Source organism: Citrus sinensis, chromosome 8 (assembly GCF_022201045.2).
Source record: "Citrus sinensis cultivar Valencia sweet orange chromosome 8, DVS_A1.0, whole genome shotgun sequence".
NCBI classification, from domain to species: Eukaryota; Viridiplantae; Streptophyta; class Magnoliopsida; order Sapindales; family Rutaceae; genus Citrus; species Citrus sinensis.
In genome coordinates, this window is record NC_068563.1 from 13727644 (window position 1) to 13755393 (window position 27750).

A 27750-nucleotide genomic window follows, 5' to 3' on the forward strand; every position below is an offset into this window, starting at 1 on the left:
CTCAATTCTATATTCTGAGTAAAATGCTGGATCTGATATATTGTTTGCTTTTGTGGTGAAAATTTTGCAGCCAGAAGAAGCAACAATAATTGAAATTAATGAGCCAGTGTCATTGACTTTGGCTCTAAGATACATAAATTCATTCACAAGGGCTACTCCATTGTCGAATACTGTTACTATCAACCTGTCTTCAGAACTGCCTGTTGTGGTCGAGTACAAGATTGCGGAGATGGGTTATATTAGATTCTACTTGACACCAAGATTCAAGAAGATGAGGATGAGACCAAGCCTCTAGCTTAAGTGTCATTTGGTACATATGCTATGGCATTTTAAGTTTGCTTTTAGAATATTTCTCGTAAATTTTCATGTTGAAAAACCAATCATTTGTAGTTCAGTAGATTGATAAGAATTCGTTTCTTGTGCTTGGTTTTTTATCCTACTGTTGTACATGTAATTGATTCATTTGTAATCTTTGTTGCTTTCAAAGGTAGGCTTCAATTGAGTTGAAACTTTCAAAAATTTATAAAAAAATGAACCGTAAATAAAAGATAGCATCATATTGGGTGACATAATGTTTTCGTGGATGATCCTGATTAATGCTGTGTATTTCGCATTGTAATTACTTGTTGATCAATTTAATTGAATTGATTAACACATTGGTTTGAGTTTTGATACTGCTGCTCTGTTTTTGGGTTAATTGAAGATCGCATTTTTGCAGCAACTGGTAAATTGGACACGTTAACAAAAAACTCTCACGTATTACTGAAATAATAACTGTTATACTTCAGCCCTTATGGACAGTACACAATGGTTGCAAGCAAATCAACTCATAACTTACACAATGGTTGCAAGCAAATCAATTTATAACTTGTAAATAAATAAACCCCAAAAAAATTTTAAATGATGGGTAATATGAAGAAATCAAATTCAAATTTTTTCTGCAATGAACTTCCCTGAAACAAAATTTGGTGATATTCCTCAAAACCGAGAACACAACCTAGTGCTATTTTCTTTGTTTGAGGTTTCTTTTTTTCAACATTGATCTAGGTATCTTGTTGCTTTTGTCAATGTGGATAAAATGAATTAATATTGTTTAAATTAATTCCTACATATATATTGGCGAAAATCATTTGCTCTGTTTCTTGGCTTCTTTGTAGAGGATGACCCCAATTATGGTGAGAGTGTAACCAGACATCCCAGTTATATATACCAGATTTCTGAATATAAGAATTGATACAACCACTGCAATAGCTCCTTTGCATTTCCAAGAACTTGAAAGCCAAACACACATGGTATGTCTTAAAATGATGTACTCGATTGAACTCAATTTACAAAAATATTAGCTGAAGAGTTAAGGCATTGGTGTGCTTGGTGACAAAAAATTGGTCAATTTGACAAAATATGCAAGCGAGGAATTGAAGATCAGATACCATAAGAACTCCACATCTTGTTTAGCAAGTGCAATTGTGATTCCAACTACATCTTTTTCCATTATTAGTACAGCAGGAATAAGGAAAATAGCAGCTACTGGAGCCATGTACATGAGAAGGTTCATAGAATTAACTTTTCTCTGAGATATCAACCAAAGTACACAACTATAGGTAACAAAATTACATGTGAAAAATGTTCATATTTCAAGTGGGTAAGCTCAAAGAAATCTGATATCCTTCAGACGAGAGCAAAATCCCTTGCAGGACTGTCCTGAGTGCCCAAGCTGGGATGTCTGGCTATAAGTCTTACCCTACTGGCAATAATAATGCCAATAACAACAGGAATGAGGGTCACATAAGTAAGTGAACCCTTTTTCTTGAGGGTCATCAGATAAGAAAAAACCGCTGTGAAAAACAATGTTGCAGACCCCACACAACAGGAGAGTGAAGCAGCAAGTCAAATTTTTGAGACAGCCGCGAGACTGAGGTGCCATGAGAGATGCAATCGACGGAGAAGAGAGAGAGGGAGCCGACGGTGAGAATGGTGAGGAAGGACGGAGCGTGGTAAGATTGGTGGCTTGGTGAGATTTGTGGCGTGAGGGAGAGAGCGTGAAAGCGTGTGTGTTGGAAACGGTGCGTGTGTGTTGCAATTGTCAATCCACAGTGACAATTTATACTTATCTCAAAACGCACCGTTCGGTGCTATCTGTGGTGCTGAGTGTTGTGTGAATATCGCTACTGTTTTTTTTTTTTAAAAGAATAAAGCTATACATATAATTTGAACAAGATTTCGGTTACACTTTTTGACTGGGGTTTCGTGATTTACGCGTTGGAGTGTTTAAAGTACATTTCCATTTACATACACGCCCCCCCGGCCCCCAAGATCTCCTTCCATTTTTTGACCGTTATACAGCTAAGCATAAGTCCGTAACATATCCAACGGTTCAGATTCACCGTCCTTCCCAACTTTTAAACTACGTGTACGACCAAGACTATCAGACAACTGTCCGTTGGTGCTTTACCAGCTTGGACTTTACTTAAAGGCAACCAAAGCGTGTTATCGTCTTGGTTGGCCAATCATCATGGTCACACGTTCACACTTCATTATCCCACAACGATTCTCAGCCGTCCGATTTATTCTCGCTTTAAGCGCGTCTGATCACTGAGCCACTCTATAAATACTCTCTCTCGGTTCTCCTTGAAAGCCATTACTCCCAAGTTAAGTCTCCTACTCTGTTAATATTTTTCACTTTAAAAACCTACGACGCCGTTTTAAAACAGGAAACCAAAATGGCTCACTCTAACTATGCAATCTTGATCGCCATGGCTTTGCTTTCTGTTTCCGCAATGGCGCAATCTCCTGCGCCGTCTCCAACGAAGACTCCAGCAGCAGCAGCGCCATCGCCATTGAAGACTCCGCCGGCCGCTTCGCCTTCTCCGTTGAGTACTCCACCTGCGGCCGCGCCGCCTCCAGTCACTGTCAGCTCTCCGCCGTCACCTCCTCCATTTTCTTCTTCTCCGGCACCGGCGAATTCTCCATCATCGATCTCTATGTCTCCATCCGATGCTCCTGCTCCATCTGAGAACTCGGCCGTTTTGAACAGATTTGCCGTTTCTGGATCTCTGGCTTTCGGGCTATTCGCTGCCGTGTTGGTTATATAGAGTTCACTGAGTGGAACATCGATTTGTTATTGTATTTGGACAATTTTTTTTCCTATTCCATTTTTTTATTTATTTACATCATTTTTGCTCACAGAAATAATTATTTTAATTTACTTCTTATTATATATTATTATTTTTCTTTTTTTGCAGTTAGTTTTATTTTCGCCATGTTAAGGTCACTTATCAGTTATCACTTATCACATACATCTACATACATACATATGTATAAAGAAAAAAGAAAAAAAAAAAGCTTTTGCAAAATATAGTGCTAATAACGTGCTATGCGTAAAATAAATAAAAATTTAAAACTAAAACTACATATAATTAGTAAATAGCATTTATTCTTTATAAAATATTATAATTTTATTCTAATTATAATATATCAACCTATGCCTTCTTAAGACAACATTTTGTTTGGTAGACACTTTCAAAAAATAAATTCTATACTTTTATTTCCTAAAAAAATATTTCGAAATACTAAGTCTTTACTGTCATTAATCATTATGAAGCGCATGAGAGCTACATGATTTCCATAAAATTCACTATCGAAAAATGATGGGTTTCAAGTTCAAGGACTTTGTAGATAGACGTGAATGAATATTAGTTAAGAGAGATATTACTTAGTTGGAATATTTAATTTATAATTAAATTGGTGTGTTATCAATAAAATTTAAATTGGTGTGTTATTAATAAAATTTATTATTTAAATTAAAATAATAAAATTTAATAATTATCTGTCACTTGAATTAAGCAGATAGTGACACATAATTTACTATATCAATTGAAATATATACAAAACAATCTGCAAAAACAATATACAATATATACAAAACAATTTCCAATTAAATAAGTATAGAATATTGATTCAAAACAATGCTTGTTTTCATTTTCTTACTCACTCTGAGTACATTTACATTTTGTTTTTTGAACAATAAATTTTTGGAATTAAGAATTGTTTTTCCTTGTCACTTTGTTTCTTCCTCTACAAATTTATCAACAACGGGTTCTACAAGTTTCTCCAAGTCGTTTATATCTTGCTTCACTTCATCAACCTACATTCATTCAAACAAGCACTAGTGAAAATACGACTAATAAAAAAGAAAAGAAAAGAAAAGTATACGTTGTCTGTTTTTCTAGGTTTTGCTAACTAATTACCAGCAAGAAAACTAATAATAATAATAATTTTTAATTCACAAATTAAATCATTGTTTTTACATTTGCATTTTATGGTGGGCAGGAGGATTTGAGCCCATTACTAAATTAATCTTTGTACTTTTAAAAAAATTATATACTTGCTTCCATACGTTGAAATCAACTTATTTATATATGTTCTACTTTTCATGTGTTGCACGTCATATTTGTTTGAATATTGACCCAAACCTTAAGGATTAAAGGATAATTTACCTTTTTCTAAGTGGTACAAAGATTAGTCTTTTTTTAGCGTGTGGTATTAATTAAGTTATATATTATTTTACACCAACATAAAAGTCATGTTTAAGTGCGGACGTTTATATTATATTAAGTGAGGACACGCCTATTTACCCATTTACATCAATTAAAATATTTTTTTTCAATGACATAAATTTGTTTCAGCACTGTACAGTTCTTCTATATTGATGTAAATGATGAGTCCATGGTTTATAAAGTGTAGATGTCAGCACTTGAGCATTTTCAATAAAGCATTATACGTTACAGATGCAGCTGAAAAATAAAGTGAAATGTGAAGAATTTGTACCTTATGAATGAAATTTTCAGTAAGTTGAGCATCATGTGCTGTTTCTTTAGCAACCCTTTCGACAAACAAAGCCGCATCTTTAAATTTGGTGTGATCAGGAAGTATTTCAGCAACCTCTGCCGATACATTCTCTGCCACGGTTGCTACCTTTTCTACTACCTCTGCTGCTTTTTCAACCTCTTCAATTACCATTTCTGCCTCCCCTGTAAAAGCATACAACTTAAATAAATTACAGGCAAATTTCATAATTTTGGGAGAGGCTTATAGTCATAGAAATTTTTTTAAAAAAAAATTGTGCTTAAGTTTGACTTGTGATCTGAAAATATTTTAAAAAATTCGGATAAATCCAAAATATGAGTGTATTTTTAACATTTTTAATTTTTGAGAATGCAATTGATTCAATATTATTAATCTGATTCAAAATCCTAGATTTATTAAAGCCTAAAAAGTTATTAAGACATATGATTTAATAGTATAATGTCATTACACTATTAAACTATATTAACTTAATAATTTTTTCAGATTTGAACAAAATCTAGATCCTAAATTATAACATTTCTATTTGATACAATATTTATAACATAAAATATGTACAATTGATCGGGCAACAACCATTCCAACTGGCGTTGAAATGGAGAAACCATAAACACAGTAAGCTATAAAATCAATGGTTAAAATTTATTTTTTCTTTTATTTTGTATTTTTCTTATCTAATAATTATTAATTTATTACTCATCAAAAATTCACATCAATACTGAATCCTTTTCCCATAATAAAACCTATGTAAAACTTTTCCTATAATAAAACTGTGTAAAACATTTTGTACCAAGCGTGAAGTGTACACAAGTGAAAAAAAAAATATTGCTAATTATTTGAATTTTTTTTTTTTTTTTTACATTAGAGTTTAGAATTCAATTCACAAATTATTTTGAGAACAGAGTTGCCAAAAAATGTTTATCTAATATTCCTTTAATTTCTTGTTTCTTAAAAGCAAGAATTATGATTAAATTTTTCATCAAACAGGCTAATCAAAGGAAATGGTAAAAGAAATTTAAAACATGTACTTCTCAAATATGCCCCGCATAGAAGCAGATGCATGTTTTCGTGAAACTTTACCTTCTATTTGCTTTAGTTTCTCCCATTTCTGCTTCCAGAAAGGTAGCAACAGAGACAGTATAGAGCCCAAAATCCACTTTGCCCTGCAGATGTGATCAAAGGATTTAAGATGGTTCTTATTCCAATTATTAATAAGAAAAACTATAAAAGAAAATTAAAAAACAATTAATGTCAATCGATTACCAGAGGGAAAAATTGAACTTTGAAGGAGCGGGAGTTGGTGCTGGTGGATTATTATTGTTCATACCATTATTATTGTTCATACCACTCTTCGCCCTGAAAATAAAATAAAAGTAAAATCGACACGAATTTATATCTTTTGGAGAAATCGAAATTGAGCCAGAAATAAAATATTTTGTAGAAATAATCACATGTGGGTATCTTGTTTTCTCCATGATTCACCATTGCTGCTGATCAAATGCAAACCTTGATGCATGGAGTAGCCATGTCGAAGCTTAGCTACTGTAACACGAGGAATATGGCCTTTGGAATTGTTGATGGAAGAAGCCCTGTAATGATGAAATATTCGAAGCAAATTTTGCATTTTATTGCTTCTTGTTGACATACTGAAATTTTTTTTCTGTAATTATGCTGAACGAATGCCAATATTTATATGCTATATGTGTTTTGATTTGGTTTGCAGAATGGAAGTTGCTGATCTATATTTTTAAGGTTATTAATTAAGCACGCCAAGGAAATGACGTCGTTTTGGACATTTGCTCAGTTCTGCTGATATGGTCGCTTCTACTTGGGAGTACTCTATGGGACAGACCACCACCTAAAAATAAATATGATGAGTTAATATGTCCAACCAATTAGGATTTATTATTTAGTAGCTGAGTGGATTTTTTTATGGGATCTTTTGCTTTAATAATATTATGGGTTCACAAAATTTAAAATAATAAATAAAGATCTTATTGCGAGACTTACTAAATATCCAAAATAATAATTCTTAATTGATCGGACTCATCACCTTAACATGTTGAAATAGTGTGCCTACATCACAAAAATATTTCTCCACTTTAAAATGAAGAATGCAAGCTAAGCGTGTCAATTGTTCCTTGCAAGTTATAACTTGAAACGGTCATCAAAGCTTTAAGGCAATCCCACATGTTGCTTCTTCAATTTAATTTGTTAAAATTCCTTGGTTAAGCAAATAATATTCTACAGAAATGAAATTAAGTGTTATTTGAGATACTTGTTGCCCCTGGTTGATCAGTTGAGTAGAAGAGTTTAATTGAATAAAATGCCTTAAAAAAAAAAGAAGTATCCAAGAAAGGAAGGAAAAAGATAACTTATATGAAAAGACTACCATTAGAACAAGTCAAAAGGAGGAAAAGAAAAGAAAATAAAAATAATACAATCAGGAAGAAAACCGAAATGGAGTGAGTAGTGAAATTAAAGCCAAATTTATGCTCAAACTAGCTGAAAGGGTTTCAACGGACATTTCAAAGTCAACTGATCAAGTATTACAGTCTATAACGGGGAAAGTAACATTTGAAATTTGATTGGGTACTAGGGGTCTATTTCACACTGACACGTTGTTAAATAAATAATGTTAAAGATTTTAATATTTAAAAGTCAATTTATACTCTAACTAATGTAACATTTATTTATTGAATGTCATTGTTTTAGCTAGATTTTAGAGTGAAGAAAAAAGGGAACAAATTGCTGCCTAGCTAAACACAATAAATTTGTATTAAGGTGAAAGAGTACTCGCCTAACCGAGATGTGTTGTTCATTTTATCCTTAGACAAAGCTTGAGAAAGAATGCCATATGTCCGACTGTCATCAAAGGCTCAAATTAGGAGAGAATTGGCTTGATGGGTTGTGTTTAACCTACAAAACGGAGAAAGAAGGTTAAAGATGGAGCCAGGGGTGGCTAGCGACCACACTGAGACTCAAGTTAGTGTTTGAGATTTTTTTTTTTTTGGAGTTAAGTGCTTGTAAGCTCTTAATAATGGTGGCTGAATGTTGAAGAAAACCTCAACCTTGTTGTGTGTGTATTGGTTATCATTGAAAAAAATAGACCTTGAGTGGTTTATATGGAGCACCCTAAGGTCTTTGGCTACCATGCCACCTGGCACATTTCTATTGGCGGTTTTGTTGTCTTATAAGGATTTTTTTTTTTTCATTTTGCCCATATCATCATTTGGGCTTTTAGGAGTATTCTCGAAGAGCAACTTGAGTGCCATTTTCATGGTTTATCTACACATACACGTGTTGGATATTGTTGATTGGTCCAGCACATTTCTATAGAGGATGCTATGGCATTTATTGGCATGACAGTTGAGGACCACTATTTTGGTGAGCAACTTTTGGCCTTTTACAATGTGGCAACTTACTGTCTCCTCTTTTCAACAAAATATTCCTTAATTGATTCCTCACTCTTAGCTAAAGATCAATTATTCTTTTTGAGCGATGGTGACACTTCACGTGGCCAGCATTTTTTACATTTTTTTCTAACCTTTCTATTTTTAACATGGTGTATTTGGGCATTACGCCGTACCTAGTGTACCCAGGGTAAGTTATTTTCTCCTTTTTTTTTTTTACTTTTCTCCTCTTGACATATGACATTCTCTTATTTATTCTCCAAACAAGATTGTTGGTGTATAAATACTAATGCTATTGGTGTCAATGTGCAAGTGTACACGACAAGTAATAAAGTGATGAGTATTCAAGATCGTCTCCACAAGGATTGATGTTATTAGACTTGCTACAACAATCTTAACAGTGCAGATTTTGTGTCTAAATTAAGATAAACAATTAATGAAACTAATTTACTAATTAAAATAAAAACACAGTAAATAAAATGCAACAAAGTAAATTATCACGTCAATCTCAAGGATAAAATCAATGGGAATATAAAGTAGTTGAGTGAATAAACTCTCTTAATGGTCTTGACTATTTTCTAATGGTTGGCTCGGTTGCTGCAGTATTTGCTACAGCACTGGGTAGAATCCTTATGTATCCTCAGCCGTCACATGTTAGATATCTTATATCTATATGCAACCTAACAGTGATAAGTTGCTATGCCAACATAAGATATAGCATTATACGCTTAGGTTTTCTTTACCCTACAAGGTGAATCCTTATGTCTAGTTCATCACTAATCTTAAATCAAGCATGGCCCTTTTGGGACTCAAGTAAAACTCAATCCGGGAAACTCAATTTAAGATCAAGTATTGTTCTGATATGTTCCACTAAGATGGGCTCTTTTGCGACTCTCTCCTAACTTGCATCATTAAATGGGTGATCAACCGAAATAATGAATAAAAATAAATACTATCAAAACAAACTGCTACAGCAAACATGCAACAACACATATATTCAGTCAATAAACCATCAAGATTGTTTATCACTCAACCACAAATAAATTTAGTTCATGGTTTGTAAAAGAAAAATAAAGAACAAAGTTTCAGCTATGAAACACATCCCCATAAATAAATAGAAAACGAGAAAGCAAGAGAAGAATAAGAATGATTGAGCTCCCAATTGATTTCTGCAAATTCTCCTCTTGTGCAACCCTTAATCTCTCTCTTGAATCTTGTTTTTCTTTTGTTTCTTTGTGTTTTTCTCCTTGGGTGACGACTCCCTCTAATTCTTATGATGTGTGCTTCTTTTATAGTTGAAAATTAGGATAAACGGAAGCCTAGGGCGCGCATAAGTCAGATTAGGAAATTGCAGATCGCAATTCTGCAAGTATCCCGCACGAAATTTTCTCTGTTGTTGTTCCAGGATTGCTACAGCAACAGCTACAGTAATGGTTGATACAGCAACGGCTGCAGCAACTGCACTGTTCCAGATTTGTTTCAATTCTTTTGTAGCCAAGTTCTTTTCCATTTTTTGCAAGCCTATTGCATCAGCATTCCTTCCATGAATTATAAGCTTCTGGAAACCTACAATTATACACACAATTTGAGCACGAATTACTTTAAATCAAGCAAAACTTATTAAGACTAAACTAAAATGAATGTTTATGCAAAATATAAAAAAAATGCAATAAAAACACATTATTTACTCTCTAAGTGATCTTAATTTAAGTCTAGAATTGCCATAATAACTCTCATTTCATAGAGTTATCACACCCCCAAACTTAAATCGTTACTTGTCCTCAAGTAATGACAACAACACTCACTCTGTAATCACACAATCATGCAACAAATAACTTAACTCTGTCATCAAATTTGCAAGGATTCTTCCACCCTCAAATCACACTCTTAATCATACAAAATTTTCATAGTAGTTCAATTCTAAACTTAGGCTTCATTCTGTTCAAAGTTTGTATGTGCCACTTTGATAAAATTTCAGAGGTTATACAACATTGCACAAACTTTACTACAACAATAATAAATTTTTTTTTTCAGTTAAACCCTTCAATGCAACATTGAGCTTTCATGTGAATGCCTATTACTTGTAATGATGACACCCAATTACTCATTCAAAGCACATGTCAGAGTTGCTACATTAATGCATTCAGGATGTTATATCTAGGTCATACCTTTGGACGCCTTTGACTCAAGGCTGAACATGGGGCTCATGAACAGACTAGGTTACTCAGTATCCTAGGTAGCGGACCTCTTTATCACCGTTTTTTTTTTGCTTTTCTTCTTCTTTTTTTTTTAATTGCTGCAGCATTGCTCGTAGCTCGTGTTACCTTTGGACTCAAGTTTGCATATGGAGTGCATACTCAACCCTGGTTGCTCAGCAACTTAAACCATTGGAACAAAATTTATTTCATAACAGGCACAAGCCAATAAAAATTTTCCCCCAAACTTGAGATACTTTCTACTCTTTTTTTGGTTTTCCTGGCTCTGCTACAACATTCTCATAAAACTCAATTAAAGTCTAAGTGTCGGGACAGAAGTTCAACTTCCATCTATAACTATCTCTACTTGGCTTTCTCATAAATACTGAATAACACTCAATTTATCTTCATTAGGTTTTCAAATCCATACACAAATATTAGATAACAGAGCTTCACACAACACAAGCATAAACACATGCACTCAGAAACACAACCCCCCCAAACTTGAGTGGTATTGTGTCCTCACAAGCACACAAAATAAAACCACATGAACCAGACATGCATACACTAAATAAAAGGACATGCAGAATGAATCAGAAAATTAAAACTAAATGAAAGAAAAGTTTTGCAGAAAGAAGTAAAATAAACTAGCGGGTAAGGGTACTCCCCTGTTGCTGAAAGCATTGCTACAGCATAGGCTGTAAAGGGTCACTTTTTCTTTGATATACTTCTCAAACGCTCCTTATCATAAAATCTGATCAATCAATTTGCTGCTGCAAAAGCAAGAAATGCCTCTGTTGTTTGAGAATCTTCTGTTATATGTCATGCCGTAAGTGATGCTGCAGCAATTCCCTCTTGCTCTTTTTGGCCACATTTTTTTTTACTTGCTGCAATGTAACATAAAGACATAAAAAAATTAGATGCACACTTAAAATAACAAAAAGACAAATTAAATAATTTAAAAGCTAAATTCAATGCTATAAAAACTTGAAACAACTTCTCTTATTGGGTTGCCTCCCAATTAGCGTTTGATTTTAGGTCTTTCAGCCTGACCTTTCTTATTTCCTCAACCTGGATCCTTCAAGAACCGATCCTTCTTTAGGCTGTTCACATCATCTTCCATATAGTGCTTCACTCTCGGCCCATTAACCTTGAATTCTTGTTGGTCTGGAGTGTGTTCCCTTTGCTGGATTTGCTTGTCAATTTTGAAGGGTTGCTTCTCCCCTGACCATGCTATGTTAGCTGCTTCATGATCTTCATCATCAAGTTCTTCAAATGTTACAGTATTGATTTCTTCCTTACTGCAGCAACTGTGTAATCTCTCTGCTACAACAAAATCCACAACACTGATAAAATTACAATCTTCAATCTCATCGGGACTCTTCATGACATCCAGCACATTGAATGTAACTTGCTGGTCATTCACCCTCATGGTTAATTCTCCTTTTTTAACATCAATTAAAGTCTTTCCCATGGCTAAGAAAGGTCTTCCTAAAATGATTGACACTTCTTTGTCTGCCTCAAAGTCTAGCACAATAAAATCCACTGGAAAAATAAATTTATCCACCTTCACCAACACATCTTCAATCTTACCTTCTGGATATGCATGAGATCTGTCAGCAAGTTGTAAAGTCACTGTTGTTGGTCTACATTCACCAACTCCCAATTGCTTAAACATTGATAAAGGCATGAGATTGATGCTAGCCCCCAAATCATAAAGTGCTTTGCCACTGTATTTAGTGCCTATGGAGCATGGGATTGTGAAGCTTCCTGAATCCTTAATCTTCTGTGGTATCTTACTCTGGAGCATTCGACTGCATTCTTGTGTTAGAGCAACTGTTTCAAACTCTCAAAGTCTTATTTCTTTGTCAAAATATCCTTAAAAAATTTCGTATAATTTGGCATTTGCTCTAGACCTTCCACAAAAGGGATATTGATATGTAGCTGTTTCAGCACTCCCAAGATTTTGCTGAACTGCTTGTTTTGTTTTTGCTTCTGAAACCTTTGAGGAAATGGTGGTGGATGTCTAAATTGTTGTGCTGTAACAGGTTGTGTAGATTGCTTCTCTTTTGCTCTACTCGGCTCTGTTGTTGTTGGTGATGTAGCTTCCTCACCACCAGGTGCTGGATCATAACTTTCTGCATATGTTGTAGTAGAACTGTATTGATTTGCATTCTGAAAAGTGAAAGACTGTGGCTCCTTCTCTACTTGAGTGTCTTTTTGGCCTTTGTTAGACTCAATTCTTCTTTTTGTCACACTAATTGAATTATCAACATCCTTTAAACATCTCAAGTTAATCACCTTGCAGTGCTCTTTCCCTTCTCTTCTTGGGTCCTCTGTATTACTGGGTAAACTATCTTGAGGTCTGTTACTCAATGCTGCAGTAAGCTGTCCAATTTGATTTTCCAAGTTTCTCAAAGATACAGTATGACTTTGGACAACTGCTTCATTCTTCACAATATAATCCTTAATCAAACCTTCAAGGGAGCTGAGTTGATCATTATTGATGCTTCTTTGCTCTCGATTTTGCTGATAAAATCCACTAGGTTGAGCAAGTCTGTTCTGTCTACCGAATGCTGCAGCAGACTGATTCTGATTACTCTATGAAAAGTTTGGGTGTTGTCTCCATCCAGGGTTGTAAGTGTTTGAATATGGATTGTCCTGGTTCTGTCTATTGAAGCTACCCACATAATTGACTGAAGTTGGATTCCCAGGACAATTGTCGAATAAATGCCCTTCTCCACAATAAACGCAAGGCACATCAGAAATTTGGTTAACAGTTGCCGGAGCAGTAGTCATAGCCTTTACCATCCTTGTTAATGAAGTTACTTGGGCTGACAATGCTGTCAAGGTATCTACGTTATGAACTCTTGTTGTTTCTCTTCCTACAGCTTGTCTAGTTGATGGCCACTGATAATTGTTGTTAGCAATCCTCTCCAAAATTTCATAAGCCTCATTGTAAGACTTAAATAATAAAGCCCTATTTGCTAAAGCGTCCACCATCAATCTAATGCTTGGGTTGAGACCATTATAGAAAGTTTCCAACTGTATGCAACGAGGAATACCATGATGAGGACATTTTCTGAGTAACTCCTTAAATCTCTCCCATGCGTCACACAAGCTCTCATCTTCAAGTTAATGGAAAGATGTGATCTCATTCCTCAACTTTGCATTCTTGGTTGGCGGGAAGTATTTCAACAAAAATTTGTCAGCCAAGTCACTCCATGTAGTGATAGAATCTGGTGGTAGAGAATTCAACCATGCTCTTGCTCGATCTCTCAAAGAAAACGGGAAAAGTCTGAGTCTCAATGCTTCCTGCGATGCTCCAGCAATCTTGAAAGTATCACTTACTTCAAAAAATAACTTAAGGTGTAGATGAGGATCTTCGGATGGCAAGCCATTAAATTGCCCCACAGTTTGAAGCATCTGAAACATCATGGGTTTGAGTTCAAAATTGTCAGCTTGAACTTCGGGTCTAACTATTCCCAGATGTATGGCTTGAGGAGTCAACACTGCGTAGTCTTGAATGACTCTATCTCTATCGTTCGCCATGTGAATAATGTTGTTGTTCCCTAGTTGCCTTTGAACACATTGTCCATTCAGACCTTCATGTACATTGACTGGTTGTATCCCCTCTCTATGGTTCAAGTTTCTCAAATCTTGCAAATCATCCATTACTACAGTAGCTTGTAATTCCTGATGCTCTCTTCTCAATCTCCTTGCAATTCTTTCAATTTCTGGATCAAACTGGAAATCAACAAATTTATATTTGCACATGCAAGGGTTGCTAGATCACCTATGTCAACAAAATAAACAAATTAAAATTAAAAAAAAAATTTAGCACCGTTAAAACTAATTTCACAAATCACAATTAATAATCAATCTCCAGCAACGGCGCCAAAAACTTGTTGGTGTATAAATACTAATGCTATTGGTGTCAATGTGCAAGTGTACACAACAAGTAATAAAGTGATGAGTATTCAAGATCGTCTCCACAGGGATTGATGTTATTAGACTTGCTACAGCAATCTTAACAGTACAGATTTTGTGTCTAAATTAAGATAAACAATTAATGAAACTAATTTACTAATTAAAATAAAAACACAGTAAATAAAATGCAACAAAGTAAATTATCACGTCAATCTTAAGGATAAAATCAATGGGAATATAAAGTATTTGAGTGAATAAACTCTCTTAATGGCTTGACTATTTTCTAATGGTTGGCTCGTTTGCTGCAGTATTTGCTACAGCACTGGGCAGAATCCTTATGTATCCTCAGCCGTCGCATGTTGGATATCTTCTATCTATATGCAACCTAACAGTGATCAGTTGCTATGCCAACATAAGATATAACATTACACGCTTAGGTTCTCTTTAACCTACAAGGTGAATCCTTATGTCTAGTTCATCACTAATCTTAAATCAAGCATGACCCTTTTGGGACTCAAGTAAAACTCAATATGAGAAACTCAATTTAAGATCAAGTATTGTTCTGATATGTTCCACTAAGATAGGCCCTTTTGCGGCTCTCTCCTAACTTGCATCATTAAATGAGTGATCAATCGAAATAATGAATAAAAATAAATACTATCAAAACAAACTGCTACAGCAAACATGCAGCAACACATATATTCAGTCAATAAACCATCAATTTTGTTTATCACTCAACCACAAATAAATTTAGTTCATGGTTTGTAAAAGAAAAATAAAGAACAAAGTTTCAGCCATGAAACACATCCCCATAAATAAATAGAAAACGAGAAAGCAAGAGAAGAATAAGAATGATTGAGCTCCCAATTGATTTCTGCAAATTCTCCTCTTGTGCAGCCCTTAATCTCTCTCTTGAATCTTGTTTTTCTTTTGTTTCTTTGTGTTTTTCTCCTTAGGTGACGGCTCCCTCTAATCTTTATGATGTGTGCTTCTTTTATAGTTGAAAATTAGGGTAAACGGAAGCCTAGGGCGCGCATAAGTCAGATTAGGAAACTGCAGATCGTAATTCTGCAAGTATCCCGCATGGAATTTTCTCTGTCGTTGTTCCAGGATTGCTACAACAACAACTACAGCAATGGTTGCTATAGCAACTGCACTGCTCCAGATTTGTTTCAATTCTTTTGTAGCCAAGTTCTTTTCCATCTTTTGCAAGCCTATTGCATCAGCATTCCTTTCATGAATTATAAGCTTCTGGAAACCTACAATTATGCACACAATTTGAGCACGAATTACTTTAAATCAAGCAAAACTTATTAAGACTAAACTAAAATGAATGTTTATGCAAAATATAACAAAAATACAATAAAAACACATTATTTACTCTATAAGTGATCTTGATTTAAGTCTAGAATTGCCATAATAACTCTCATTTCATAGAGTTATCGAAGATCCACTTAGTTTCTTTATGGCGAAAATATTTAAGGCAAAACAAACTCTTAAAAGAATTTTGAAAGTCACTGGAGATGTTTAGCCTTTTTTCATTGATGGGTGATTGAGAAAGGGGTATCCCACTTATCTTTTTTTCTAGGCTAACCATAAGTTTTCCCATGTTTGGAAACCACCTCCCCATTTGCTTCCATCGCGAAGAGTAATTGCTGTGTACTTGAGTAACAGGTCTTAGGGAAGAAGAACACGCATGTGGGCCATTATTTGGCATATAAACTTATTTCCCACATGTTGGTTAGTGAGAGTTTAAAGCATTCCTTGGCTAATTTAGAGGGTAGCAATCATAGCCTCGAGTCTCTCAGTGATATGAGACCAAGCCATAGTAGCCCTAGGACCTCTCAAGTAGTCTTTCATGCTTAGGGAGCTCAATCTAAAAGTAAATCCCCTGTTAGTTGATTTAGAAAGAGAACCATAGTATAGACTTCCCCTCGTGTCCCTAAATCTCTCCCTCCCTTAGTTTCTAGATCCAATAAATCTCGATCTTTATGGGGCAGAAAGGCTATCTCCGAAGACTTTGAGCGCATCGGGGCCAAGTATAAGATTATGAAGCACTCAAAGCCTATTAAGATATGAGTATTTCTTCAATTCTGTCTTTTTTTCTTATTTCCTCTCTTTCTTTTTGTGCATTTACTAGGTATCTCCTACTCGCTGCAGATAACCTTTTTCTTGAGTCACTATTTTCAGAAACTTAATAGTACCTTTAATGCAAGTTGAGAGATTGGAAGGTGAACTCCAAAGCTACAAGTCCCATAAAAAAGGGCTTACTCAATAAAACAAAGCTTTGAAGGGATGCCTCAATGATCTGTCCGAGCAGAAAGATTGTATGGCCAAAGATCATGAGAAGTTATGGGCTAACCCCAAATAATGACTGAAGTTTAGAGTGTAGAGCCAGGATTAGTAGTACTTAAGGTGGAGAAGTGGTTAGATAAATCAGCTATCTTGGCGGCGATCGAAGGCAAAAGGGAATCCTTTGTACCTCGGTTTGGTAGTCTATAAAGGCCATCAATGTATCTGACTTACAACGAGTAGGGTATATTGGGTTCCCCACAGGGCCTACCACATATTACAAACATATAAGAATTAGGAAAACAAATAAAGTAAATATAAGAAGGTAAAGAGCTATTTTTTTGCTAGTAGTATATTGTGTCATGACAAGATCAACTGATTGGGTCACACCAAAGGAGGCCATTTTGGTTAGATTGTTTGCTTCATAATTTTCCATCCTTGGCCCCCTTTTCACCTAAACTTTATTGAATTGAGAGATCAGCTCTTTGGGCTCCTGGAGGCACCCTTTCATGTAGCATAGCATTTCTTTAACAACATCGATGATGTGTACTCTTGCACCACATTGATGTGAATTAAAATAGTCATCGATGCAAATTTACTAGGCTTGTTCTTCTTCTACCACAGTTGTTGCCTCACTCGAGATTTTTTTTTTTTTAGTGTTAAGAACTTGCAAGCTCTTAATAACAGTGGTTGAAGGTTGAAGAAAGCCTTAGCCTTGTTGTATGTGTATTGGTTATGATTGAGAAAAATAGAACCTGAGCATTTTATATGGAGTGCATTGGGGTCTTTGGTTGTGATGCCACTTGGCACATTTCTATTGGCGGTTTTGCTGTCCTTATAAGGATTTTTTTCATCATTTTGCTTATATCATCATTTTAGGCTTTTAAGAGCATTCTTGGAGAGCAAGTTGAGTGTCATTTTCATAGTTTGTCCACACATACACGTGTTGGACATTGCTGGGTAGTCCAACAATCCTCTGCAGAGCCTTCTTTGGCATTTACTGGCGTGATAGTTGATGATCACTATCTGGTCAGGTGAGCAACTTCTGGCCTTTTGCAATCATGGCAGCCTATTGTCTCCTCTTTTTCAACAAAATATTTCTTAATTGATTCCTCACTATCAGTTAAGGAATCAATTATCCTTTTTGGGTGATGGTGACGCTTCACATGGCTAGTATTTTGTACATTTTCTCTAACCATTTTGTTTTTGACATGGTATATCTGAGCGTTACTCTTATACCTAACGCATCTAGGGTAAGCTAGTTTCTCTTGGTACTTTTCCTATAACTTTTCTCCTTCTCTTGACACGTGACATTCTCTTACTTATTCTCCAAGTAGATATAATAATAATTTTTTTAGTTATGAAATTCATCGTCCATTAAATAAATGACATGTGTAGTTGAGATATAAATTGAGATCTAAATATTATGATACCTAATATTACTCTTGCCAAATATTGGGTCCATCTATATATAAGCAAACCAAAATTTTTAATTTTATACAACATATTCTACTACCTTAAATTATAAAAGTAGAATAGAATCGTAGCAGAATGTTTGTCTATTAAGAATTTATCACAGATTTGTGTTGAAAATTATTACCTATCATGATATTATGACAAACTCCTGATAAAAATTTTATATGTCAAGAAGTTCGTGATAGAAAATTTATTTTGATTATATTTGACTAAAATTTTGATTTAATATTATATTAAAAAGGAGTACGGTGTGTTTTAGTTCAATTGATAATTTAAGTATGACATAGGTTTGAACTTTGAACTTTAAACTTTCAAGATGAATGAGAGATAATAAAGACTAAAGAGGAGGAAAAACGTATTTTACTTTAGCAATTCCGGTCTAGCGTGTAGGTATGGTGCCACTTCCCCATATTTTGCCTTTCTCTTATCAACAATTATTAACCATTAGATCTAGCATAAAAGTTGTTCAACGACTTCGATGGATTTACTGAATTATTAATTTAATAGGTCTTGTAATTTGCTTCAAATTAAAAATGATAAAATTTCAATATTTTGATACATAAGTCTAGATTGTTTTACATTTTTATACTTAAAGTATATTGACTTACTTTGACAGTTAAAATAACTTATGATTAAATTTATATTAATGTAAATTACTAAATAATTGCACACTAAACAACTGCTTCACTTTCAATATTTCAAAAAATCATTAGTCCATCATTACATTTTATTAATTTAATCATTGACCACTATCACCATATAAAAATATAATTATACCCATGGTTTATATGATTAAGTAATTGAAAAATCATTTTAGTTAAAAAGTGCCTACCTATAGTAAAAAAAGTTTAAATATGTTATAAACATGCATTAATTTTCTAATAATAATAATCCTTTTTTTTAAACAACATAAAATCTATCTAATCTACAATAAATAATTTAAATATGCAATAAAAAATTAATTTACCAATAATTTTAATATATGACAAAATAACAATGTAAAAAATTTCATCATAATAAATTATGGTATAGGATCCAATTGTAAATAATTAAAACATATAGGACTTATATGTTAAAATTTTAAAGTCTCTAGCATTTTTAATTTCGAGCAAACAGGACTGCTATGTAATTAAAGTAAAATGGGGGTAGAGACACCATAACTTTGCCCTACTAATTTATTTATAAGTTTTATTTTATTTACTAGATGAAAATTCAACATATTTTCAAAAGTAAAATAAGATTATAAGACTTTTTCACTGGTCTTGGTATGAAAAAGATCTTAAGTGAGACCTAAACCTACTTTTCAAATTCTTTTTTTAATAAATGATATTAAGTCCCTTCTTTTTATCTCCTATGACCCCATTTTAAAATATTATATTATAATTTAAATGCTTCCGCATCAACTTTCCCATACCTTGGATACATGGATTTTAGGCGCTTGCAGTAATCGATATGTAAAAGAACAATTGTGAACATAATACTTTTTTTTTTTTTTTTTAATTTCACTCGGCTGAAATTTGTTCAGCGATTTTTCTTGCGAAAAAAATTATTTTTTGAAATGAATTTATGAATTTGTTCTTGAGAGTCACTTTGAATTTGTAGCATGAAAATTCAACTAGGTTGCCTTTACATGTATTTTCGATTTTTATTAATTTACGAGAGAGCTGAGGACAAGCCCTTTTTATTAATTTTAGTTAAACGTAAAATCATAATTTAATTAAAATTCTAATCGTGGTCTAATGAGTTAAAAAGTAAGGGTTAAAATATCACCGCTTAATATAACCACCTAGACCCAATTTTGCTCAGAATTTATTTAATGGAGGTTGGGCCAAACCTCCACTATATTCATCTTTACGACGGGGGCCTTGTAAACTTGATTAAGGGTGGGCACATTTCCACCCACAAATTGTGTTTATCCGTTATCAAAAAGTTATTCATAAAAAAATTCATAATATTTTTTAAAATTTAAAATGAAGAAAGAGTTTAAACAATCAATCAATTAGATCATTCTCACAACCACTAAAATTAATGAGATGAACAATATAAATTTCATAACTAATAAATTTTGTGAGATATCATGTCACAAATACATTTTTTTAGTTCAATTAAAGTTTAATAGGATCATTAACGGGGATTTAATTTGTTAGTTGTTTAAATTTAATCTTAAAAATAATTTGAATTTTCTATAATTAATTTTTTTAAAGTGGGTGGGTTTACACAATTTGAGAGATGGAAATATCACCACCCTAAGAATAAATGGAATAAAAAGTCATCGATACCCCCAAAATTTGCTAAAATGATCACATAGACCTCCTCCTTTTTGTAGATGATTTTCAAAATTATGCCCTTTAATTATAGTAAAATTTTACAATAAATACAAATAGAAATTAAGATTAAAATAATAATAAAATAACATATATATAAGTATGTCCTGCTAGATTTTATTAATATAAATCCAAAAATTAACTTTAATATTTATACCAGTGTAGTCATAATGTAAAAAAAATTATAAAAGTATTATAATTGAAATATGTAACATATATTTTCAAGTTATTTTGAATGTTATTGATAATGTCTAACCTAACCCTTGTATATGATTTGAGGCAAATCGCGTAAAACTCACTATGTTACCTATCTTATGCGCATATGTAAAGCTCAAACATCCATAAATATATAAAACTAACATTGGTCATCTACTATAAACATATAAAAACATATGTGCCTCACCTGAAAATATATTTCAAACTTGCACACTTCACATTTCACTATACATACATTTTAGATATATACATATAAACATAAATGTGTCCAAAAAGTAAATTATATAATAATGCATGTTGTGGTCACACGTCAACTTACCATGAACGAAGCTGCACAAAACCTTGTGGAACCTGGGAGAAATAGGATAAATAAGAAAATAGTGAGCTTTGCAGCTTAATGAGCTAATATCATTTATATATAAAAATATTAAGTAGTGCTTATGTGCAATCATATGACATAACATTGCACTGATCAAAATGCATAAACAATCATGACAAGCTTAAATGATAAACTAGACCAAATAGTGCATAGGGGAAATAACTATCATACTTACTAGAATCATCATTGCGCAAGCAGAGCAGGAAAAAAAATCTCTAATGTGAGTTGGAATTAACATTAATGCATGGGCAGATCAATTTAACTCTTAATAAGCATGCGCAAAGCACATCTCATGATTGACAATAATATCATGTTACTGAATCATTAAATAAAACATAAATGCTTCATGGAATACATAATAGTAACAATAGTAATCTACTCAGATCCTAGTTCACTCTTAGGTGTGTTGGGCTCTTGTAAATTCCTGAATACTTAGATTTCTTTTAAAACACTAGGTTCAAAAATAAAATTTCAGCACTACTATAAAATTGATATGTATTGTGAAAACTATAACATAACTATTTAAACTTCATAAATCTGTTATCAACTAATTCACCAAATATAAAACTAACTACCCAATTTAATTTCCTGTGACTTTTCCATTTTGGCTCTTTTTTTTTCCATTTCTTTCTCACTCTCAGCTTTCAATTTTCTCTTATTTCTTTACTTTTCTTTTTCTCTTATGTCTTTTCTCTTCTTTTTCTCGGTTTTTTCTTTTGGTTTTGTTCTCAATTTCAAATTGATAAATGAAGCATGTCTCAGTATTTTACACTTATATATAGCCACCGAATCCAAGCAAACATTTGAGCAAATTAGTAAAGCTAGAAGATGTAATCAAATGAAGCAGGCAGCTAGCTGCTCGTAAAGTAATAAGGCACATTTGGCCTTGTATCACAAGCATGTGTGTCACAATTCCTCTTAACTTATAAAAATTTCATCATCAAATTTGAATATTAGGCTAAAATAGATATGGTACCAAGACAACATCTAATCTTCTCATCTTAAGTTTCTTAGTTTGCTGTATGACTCCTGCACATCACTTTAACAAGCGAAATCATCCATTACACGACACATGCTATTTTTAGTCAACTGTTTAAACCAATTCCTTTTAGTAAATTAAATCCACTCTCATCTTAACTAATTATATATCAAGGCTCAATTTCCGATGTGCCAAATCAAATTGTGCCTTTCTATGAAGAAATTCAAAGAAAATTTTATCTACCACTATAAAAACTCAAGTGGTCATGGCACTTATCTTTATAACTTTTCTATTTTTCTTGCATTCACTTTAACTTCTCTTTGATAATCTGAATTAATTATGGACCAACAATTTCCTTTCTTAGACTTCGTCCCTTTACATTAGAGTAATGCAATTCTTTTAGTGTAAAGCCTCTATGGTCTGAATACTGATTAACAACCATTAGTACAAACAAACTCCATCAAAGGTAAGTATATATCCCAATTACCTTGAAACTACATTACCCATGCATGAAGTATATCTTCTAAAAATCTTTATAGTCGTCTTTAATTTTTTTTTTTGTAGATGAAAAATTATACCAAAATTCTATCCTCCTATAAACTAGGCCCAAACTTAGAAGTATACCATACATCTCTATCAAATGAGCACATGCTCTTGTAAATAAAAGGTAAGCAGACTTCATAAAGAAATAAGAAATAATCCACATACTGTTATGGTCGCATCTGGTACATGGAAGTCGTACTACAACATCCTTAGTAATGGGCTTCCTTTTACACTTATGGATAGAAAATGGCTAAGATTCTTCCACAGGTCTTTGATGTTATATAATAACTTGCTAAAAAAATATGGTACCAACTATGCGCTTATTTAAAAATCTGGTTATTTGAGTCTAAATAATTTGATACACAATGTCTAATACCCATAGTCACAGGGCTACATCATCTCAATTAAAGCTCAGCTATCAAACCATTCTTTATGTCTTCCTTCCTTTTAGCAAAAACTCAAATCGTGATTATGCATTTCCTAAATTTGATTAATCAAAATAGTCTTGACTTGAACTAAAAAGTTTTTTAACTCACCTCTACTAAATTTGCTCCCATTTATCTTAAACCAATCAACAATGGTAGATATGTCACCTTCAAGTTAGCTATAAAAAGTTTTTCTATTGAGTGCATTAGCTACCACATTCACTTTACTTGGATGGTAATCAATGATACAATCATAATCTACAATCAACGTACCCTACTTATATTGTTTCAAATCAATTCCTTTTGTATGTATAAGTACATCAAGCCTTGAAATCTGTATAAGTCTTACAAGTAACTCCATACAAATAATGTCTCCAAGTGTTTAAAGTAAGCACCACTACAATGAGTTCTAAATCATGTGTTAGATAATTCAGTTCGTGTTGCTTGAGCTGTCGGGAAGTATAAGCAATTATCTTTCCATGCTACATCAGTACACAATCATCCCTATTTGGATGCATCATTATAAATTATAAATCCTTCAATACCTAACAGAAGTGTAGGAATTGGAGTTGAAGTTTGTCTTATCTTGATTTCTTAGAAACTCCATTCACAATCATTTGTTCACTCAAACTTTACTTTCTTCCATTGTCAGTTTTGTCAGAGGTAAATATATATTAGAAAAGTCTTTAACTAATCTCTAGTAATAACTTGCCAAGCCAAGAAAACTCCTGACCTTTATTATATTAGTTGGGCACTTAATTCACTCCAGCTTTTATTTTTTGGTGATCCACATAAATACCCTCAACCGAAACCACATGACCAAGAAGAATGCAACTTTATGTTAGCCAGAATTAACATTTACTGAATTTAGCATAAAGTTGTTAATGCTTTAAGGTTCATAAAATAATTTTCAAGTGTTCTGCATATTCCTCTTTACTACGTGAATATATCAAGATGTCATCAATAAATACAATATCAAACTAATCCAGATAATAAAGGAACACCCGGTCCATGAGATCCATAAATGTTGTTACAACATTAGTTAACCCAAACGACATAACCAGAAACTCATAGTGCCCACAACGAGTCCTGGATGTAGTTTTTGGTACATTGACATCTCTAATCTTCTGTTGATGTAACCTGGGTATAAGTCTATCTTCGAGAAAACTGTGACACCTTATAATTGATTGGATAAATTATTAATCTAAGGAACCAGGTATTTTATGTTTGTAGTCTATACATACTGTTATATTCTTTTCTTTTTCTTCACAAATGATGCCATAAAGATAGGGGTTATGCTGACTAATTCTTTTCCTCTCCATAAAGATGCACTAGGTTTGATGAAGCACTTGTTGACTAATTCTTGCAACTGTATCTTTAACTTATACATCTGTATAGGGCTATAAAGATAGGGGTTATGCTTGGAATCAAGTTAATAATAAACTCTACATATCTGTCAGATAGCAAATTAGAAAGTTCGTTAGAAAATGCATTCAGATACTCTTTCACCACATGAAAATCTTCTAATTTTATATCATTGACTTGGGTATCAATAACATGAGTTAAGTAAGCGGAACTACCTTTCTTAAGTAATCGTTTAATAAAATCATGAATATCACACAAGAAGAAATGATATGTCACTCTTCATAAAAAATGATATCAGATGCTCCAAACTTCCTGAAAATCACTTTCTTTTGAAAATGATCTACAGTAACATGATGATTTTTAAGCCAATCCATCCTTAATATAGCATCAAATCACAAATATATAAAGTAATTAAGTCTGCTACCATGTAACCATTACCCACTATAACCGCACAATCTTGAAATACACTCTTAGCCAACACAAAATCACTAACCGGTGTAGGTACTCCTAAGGTATAATATAGTAGCATCATCTCTTGATTCGTGTGCATGGCAAATGTACGAGAAATTAAAGAAAGGGTAGACCCTGGATCAATTAGAATATATGTCTCACGGTTAAAGATAGTTAGAGTACCTATCATAACATCCAGAGTGGTATGGGCCTCCTGCGATGTCAGAGCAAATACATGTGCCTGTATACATAGTCTACTAGTTGACTGCCATTAGTCTCTCCTCTACCTGACTGAGGCCTACTAGAAAATGTGGATCCTACTTTCTAGAGACCTTTCTACCTTGGAAAGTGACATGGGTGATGCAGACAATGGATCCTTATCATATTTGGATTAATTTCTTTATTATCTAAAGTTTAGGACTTTTGTTTTCCTGTCTAATTTAGAATTTTGTTTTCTTTTTACTTCATGATTTAGGATAATTAATACTAGCATAAATAACCCTCTCTTATAGCCTTTGAAGGTAGGTTCAAGCTTAATAATATTTTCAGATTTTCAAATCTTTGTGTAAGTATTTGAGTTTAGTTAATTCTCAGTATTCTACAGAATAAACAAGTTTTAACTACTAAATTCGCAGTATTCTTTTGAATTAATGTGAATTTATTTTGTTCTTTTTATTTCAATATTCTTTAGAATCAATGGAATATTTTGAACATTAAACTTCCATAGCATCAGTTCGGAATTAGAGTCAAAGCCTAGTTCTTAACTGTCCTCAAAACCCTAAGACCATTTACCTTATTAAAAAATAGAAAAAAATAATTCAGCAACCCCAAGGCAGCCGCAGTAACGGTTGTGTACAGTGGCTTTTTTACGATCAGGAACCACTATCACATTTAGAGAAAGCCATGCATTCAAGGCTAGAGCCATCAAGACCTAGTGTTGGTTTATTTTTATAAGAAATTAATACCAATGCAATTGTGCAAGTATACACAATAAGTAATAAAGTGATGAGTATTCAAGATCGTCTCCGCAGGGATTGATGCTACTCGAAATGCTAAAGCAATCACAATAGTGCAAATCAACTTAAGACCGAAACAAACAATTATCAAGTAAATCCTATCGTAATTAATGATCGCGAGAGATTTAAATAAAACAATACTGTAATGAAATAAACTAGGTTAAAGGTATCTAAGATTCAATTGAGATTATAGTAGTTGAATGATCAAACTCTCCTAATGGGGTGACTGTTGTTTATCAATTTAGTACCAGTTGTTACAATAAGTGCTACAGCACTGGGCAGAATAAATCTGCATCCTCAGCTATCGCATATTGGAAGTCTCATACCTTTAAATCTATTAACAATGACCAGTTGATAATATATTCATGGTACGGAATTATAGCCTTTAATCTCTCCACCCTACAAGGTGAACACCTATGTCTAGTGTGTAACAAATCTTAACTTCAAGTATTGCCCTTATGGGATTCAAGATAACTTAATCTAGGAAACTCGACTTAAGATCAAGTAGTACTCTAATAATGTCCACTAAGACATGCCCTTTTGCTGCTCTATCTTAACTGAAACTATTAAATGAGTGGTCAACCGAAATAACAGTCATATTTATAAAAACTACTAGAGTAACATGCTACAGCAATCCCATAACAACATATAAGAACAGTCAAGAACCCATTGGATTATTTGTCACTCAACTACATGTAAATTTAGTTCATATTCTGAATGAGGAAAATAAACATAAACATATTGATCTCGGAATACATCAAAACAATTAAAGGAAGAAGATAAATATAAGTTGAGCACGGAGAAAGACAAATCTAAATAATTTTGCCCAATTCTCCAATGTTGCTGAAACAACACTTTTCAATTCTGATCTTCGTCTTCTTTCCTTGTAATTATTCTAATGATAATTTTCTTGCCTCCCTTTTATGTGGTGTACGCCTCCCTTTTATATTGCAAATTAGGGTAAACAAAAGCCCATGAGCGTGCATGCGTTAAATTATGAAACATGCGCTGACCTGCGCCTAAGTTTTCTCCCGCATTGCTCCTAGATTGCTACAGCACGAGTTGCTCTAACATCCGCAACAGCACTGCATTATTCCCGATTGTGCTTTTCTTCTTCTGTGGCCATTTTCTTTCCTCTTCTTGCTCATCTAATGTCTCAGCATCCCCTCATGAATTACGACTTTCTGAGAACCTACAATTATGCACCTGTTTTTAGCACAAATTACTTTGATTCAAGCAAAACTTAGTAAGACTCAACTAAAATGAATGTTTATGCAAAATGTAACCAAAATGTAATAAAAATACCTTATTTGTTCTCTAAGTGATCTTGATTCAAGTCTAGAATTGATGTAATAACTCTCATTTTCTAGAGTTATCACACCCCCAAACTTAACCCATTACTTGCCCTCAAGTAATGACACATACTAACATTTCTCGCAAACAATCATGCACACAACTTTAGCTCTTTTATCAAATTTGCAAGGATTCTTCCACCTTCATATCACAATCCCAATCATACAAAATGACCATAGTAAATCAGTTCTAAACTTTAGTTTCTTTCTGTCTAGAGTGTGTGTGTGTTTTCTTTGATTGAATTCCAGATATGCTGTAACATCACCAAAGGGCTGCATGAATTTCAGCAGTGATAACACTTCATTCATAAATGGGGTAGCATAAATTTCACATACTCAAACTGTGATGTTTTTAACATTGATAAACTGAGTAGTAATCAACCTCCTCACTGTAACATTTATCTTTCATGTGAATGTCAATCACTTGTAATGATGACACCCAATTACTCAAACCATGCCCAGATCAGAGTTGCTGCAGCAATATTTGTAGTATAATCTTATTTAGAGGTATCGTTTACTCAAGGCTGAACAT

General features: G+C 33.4%; 2 protein-coding genes, 1 non-coding gene and 2 pseudogenes across 3 annotated transcripts; 2 read left to right on the top strand and 3 right to left on the bottom strand.

Annotated features, from left to right (window-relative positions):
* LOC127899326 (uncharacterized) overlaps positions 1-27750 on the bottom strand; it is a 106968-nt pseudogene that overhangs the window by 64215 nt on the left and 15003 nt on the right.
* LOC127899104 (probable sugar phosphate/phosphate translocator At3g11320) lies at positions 1127-1887 on the bottom strand (annotated as a pseudogene).
* LOC127899076 (classical arabinogalactan protein 1) lies at positions 2621-3222 on the top strand. Its single transcript, XM_052431847.1, has one exon. The coding sequence runs from the start codon at positions 2721-2723 to the stop codon at positions 3090-3092; it is 372 nt and encodes a 123-aa protein (XP_052287807.1). The 5' UTR covers positions 2621-2720; the 3' UTR covers positions 3093-3222.
* On the bottom strand, positions 3823-6692 carry LOC102628403 (uncharacterized). The gene is made up of 5 exons (XM_006492577.4): positions 6315-6692; positions 6127-6219; positions 5944-6026; positions 4828-5030; positions 3823-4144 (listed from the first exon to the last, which is right to left on the bottom strand). Exons 1-5 carry the CDS (start codon positions 6506-6508, stop codon positions 4058-4060), a joined length of 660 nt encoding a protein of 219 aa, XP_006492640.2. The 5' UTR covers positions 6509-6692; the 3' UTR covers positions 3823-4057.
* On the top strand, positions 13533-13639 carry LOC112495963 (small nucleolar RNA R71). Its single transcript, XR_003062379.2, has one exon. It is a non-coding gene; the product is annotated as a small nucleolar RNA R71 (small nucleolar RNA).

Coding starts and splice junctions, on each gene's coding strand:
- LOC127899076 (XM_052431847.1), top strand. CDS start 2,721: ATGGCTCACTCTAACTATGCAATCTTGATCGCCATGGCTTTGCTTTCT.
- LOC102628403 (XM_006492577.4), bottom strand. CDS start 6,508: ATGTCAACAAGAAGCAATAAAATGCAAAATTTGCTTCGAATATTTCAT. Junction 6,220..6,314: donor AGAAAACAAGATACCCACAT/GTGATTATTTCT, acceptor TTTTATTTTCAG/GGCGAAGAGTGGTATGAACA. Junction 5,031..5,943: donor GAAACTAAAGCAAATAGAAG/GTAAAGTTTCAC, acceptor ATGCTTTTACAG/GGGAGGCAGAAATGGTAATT.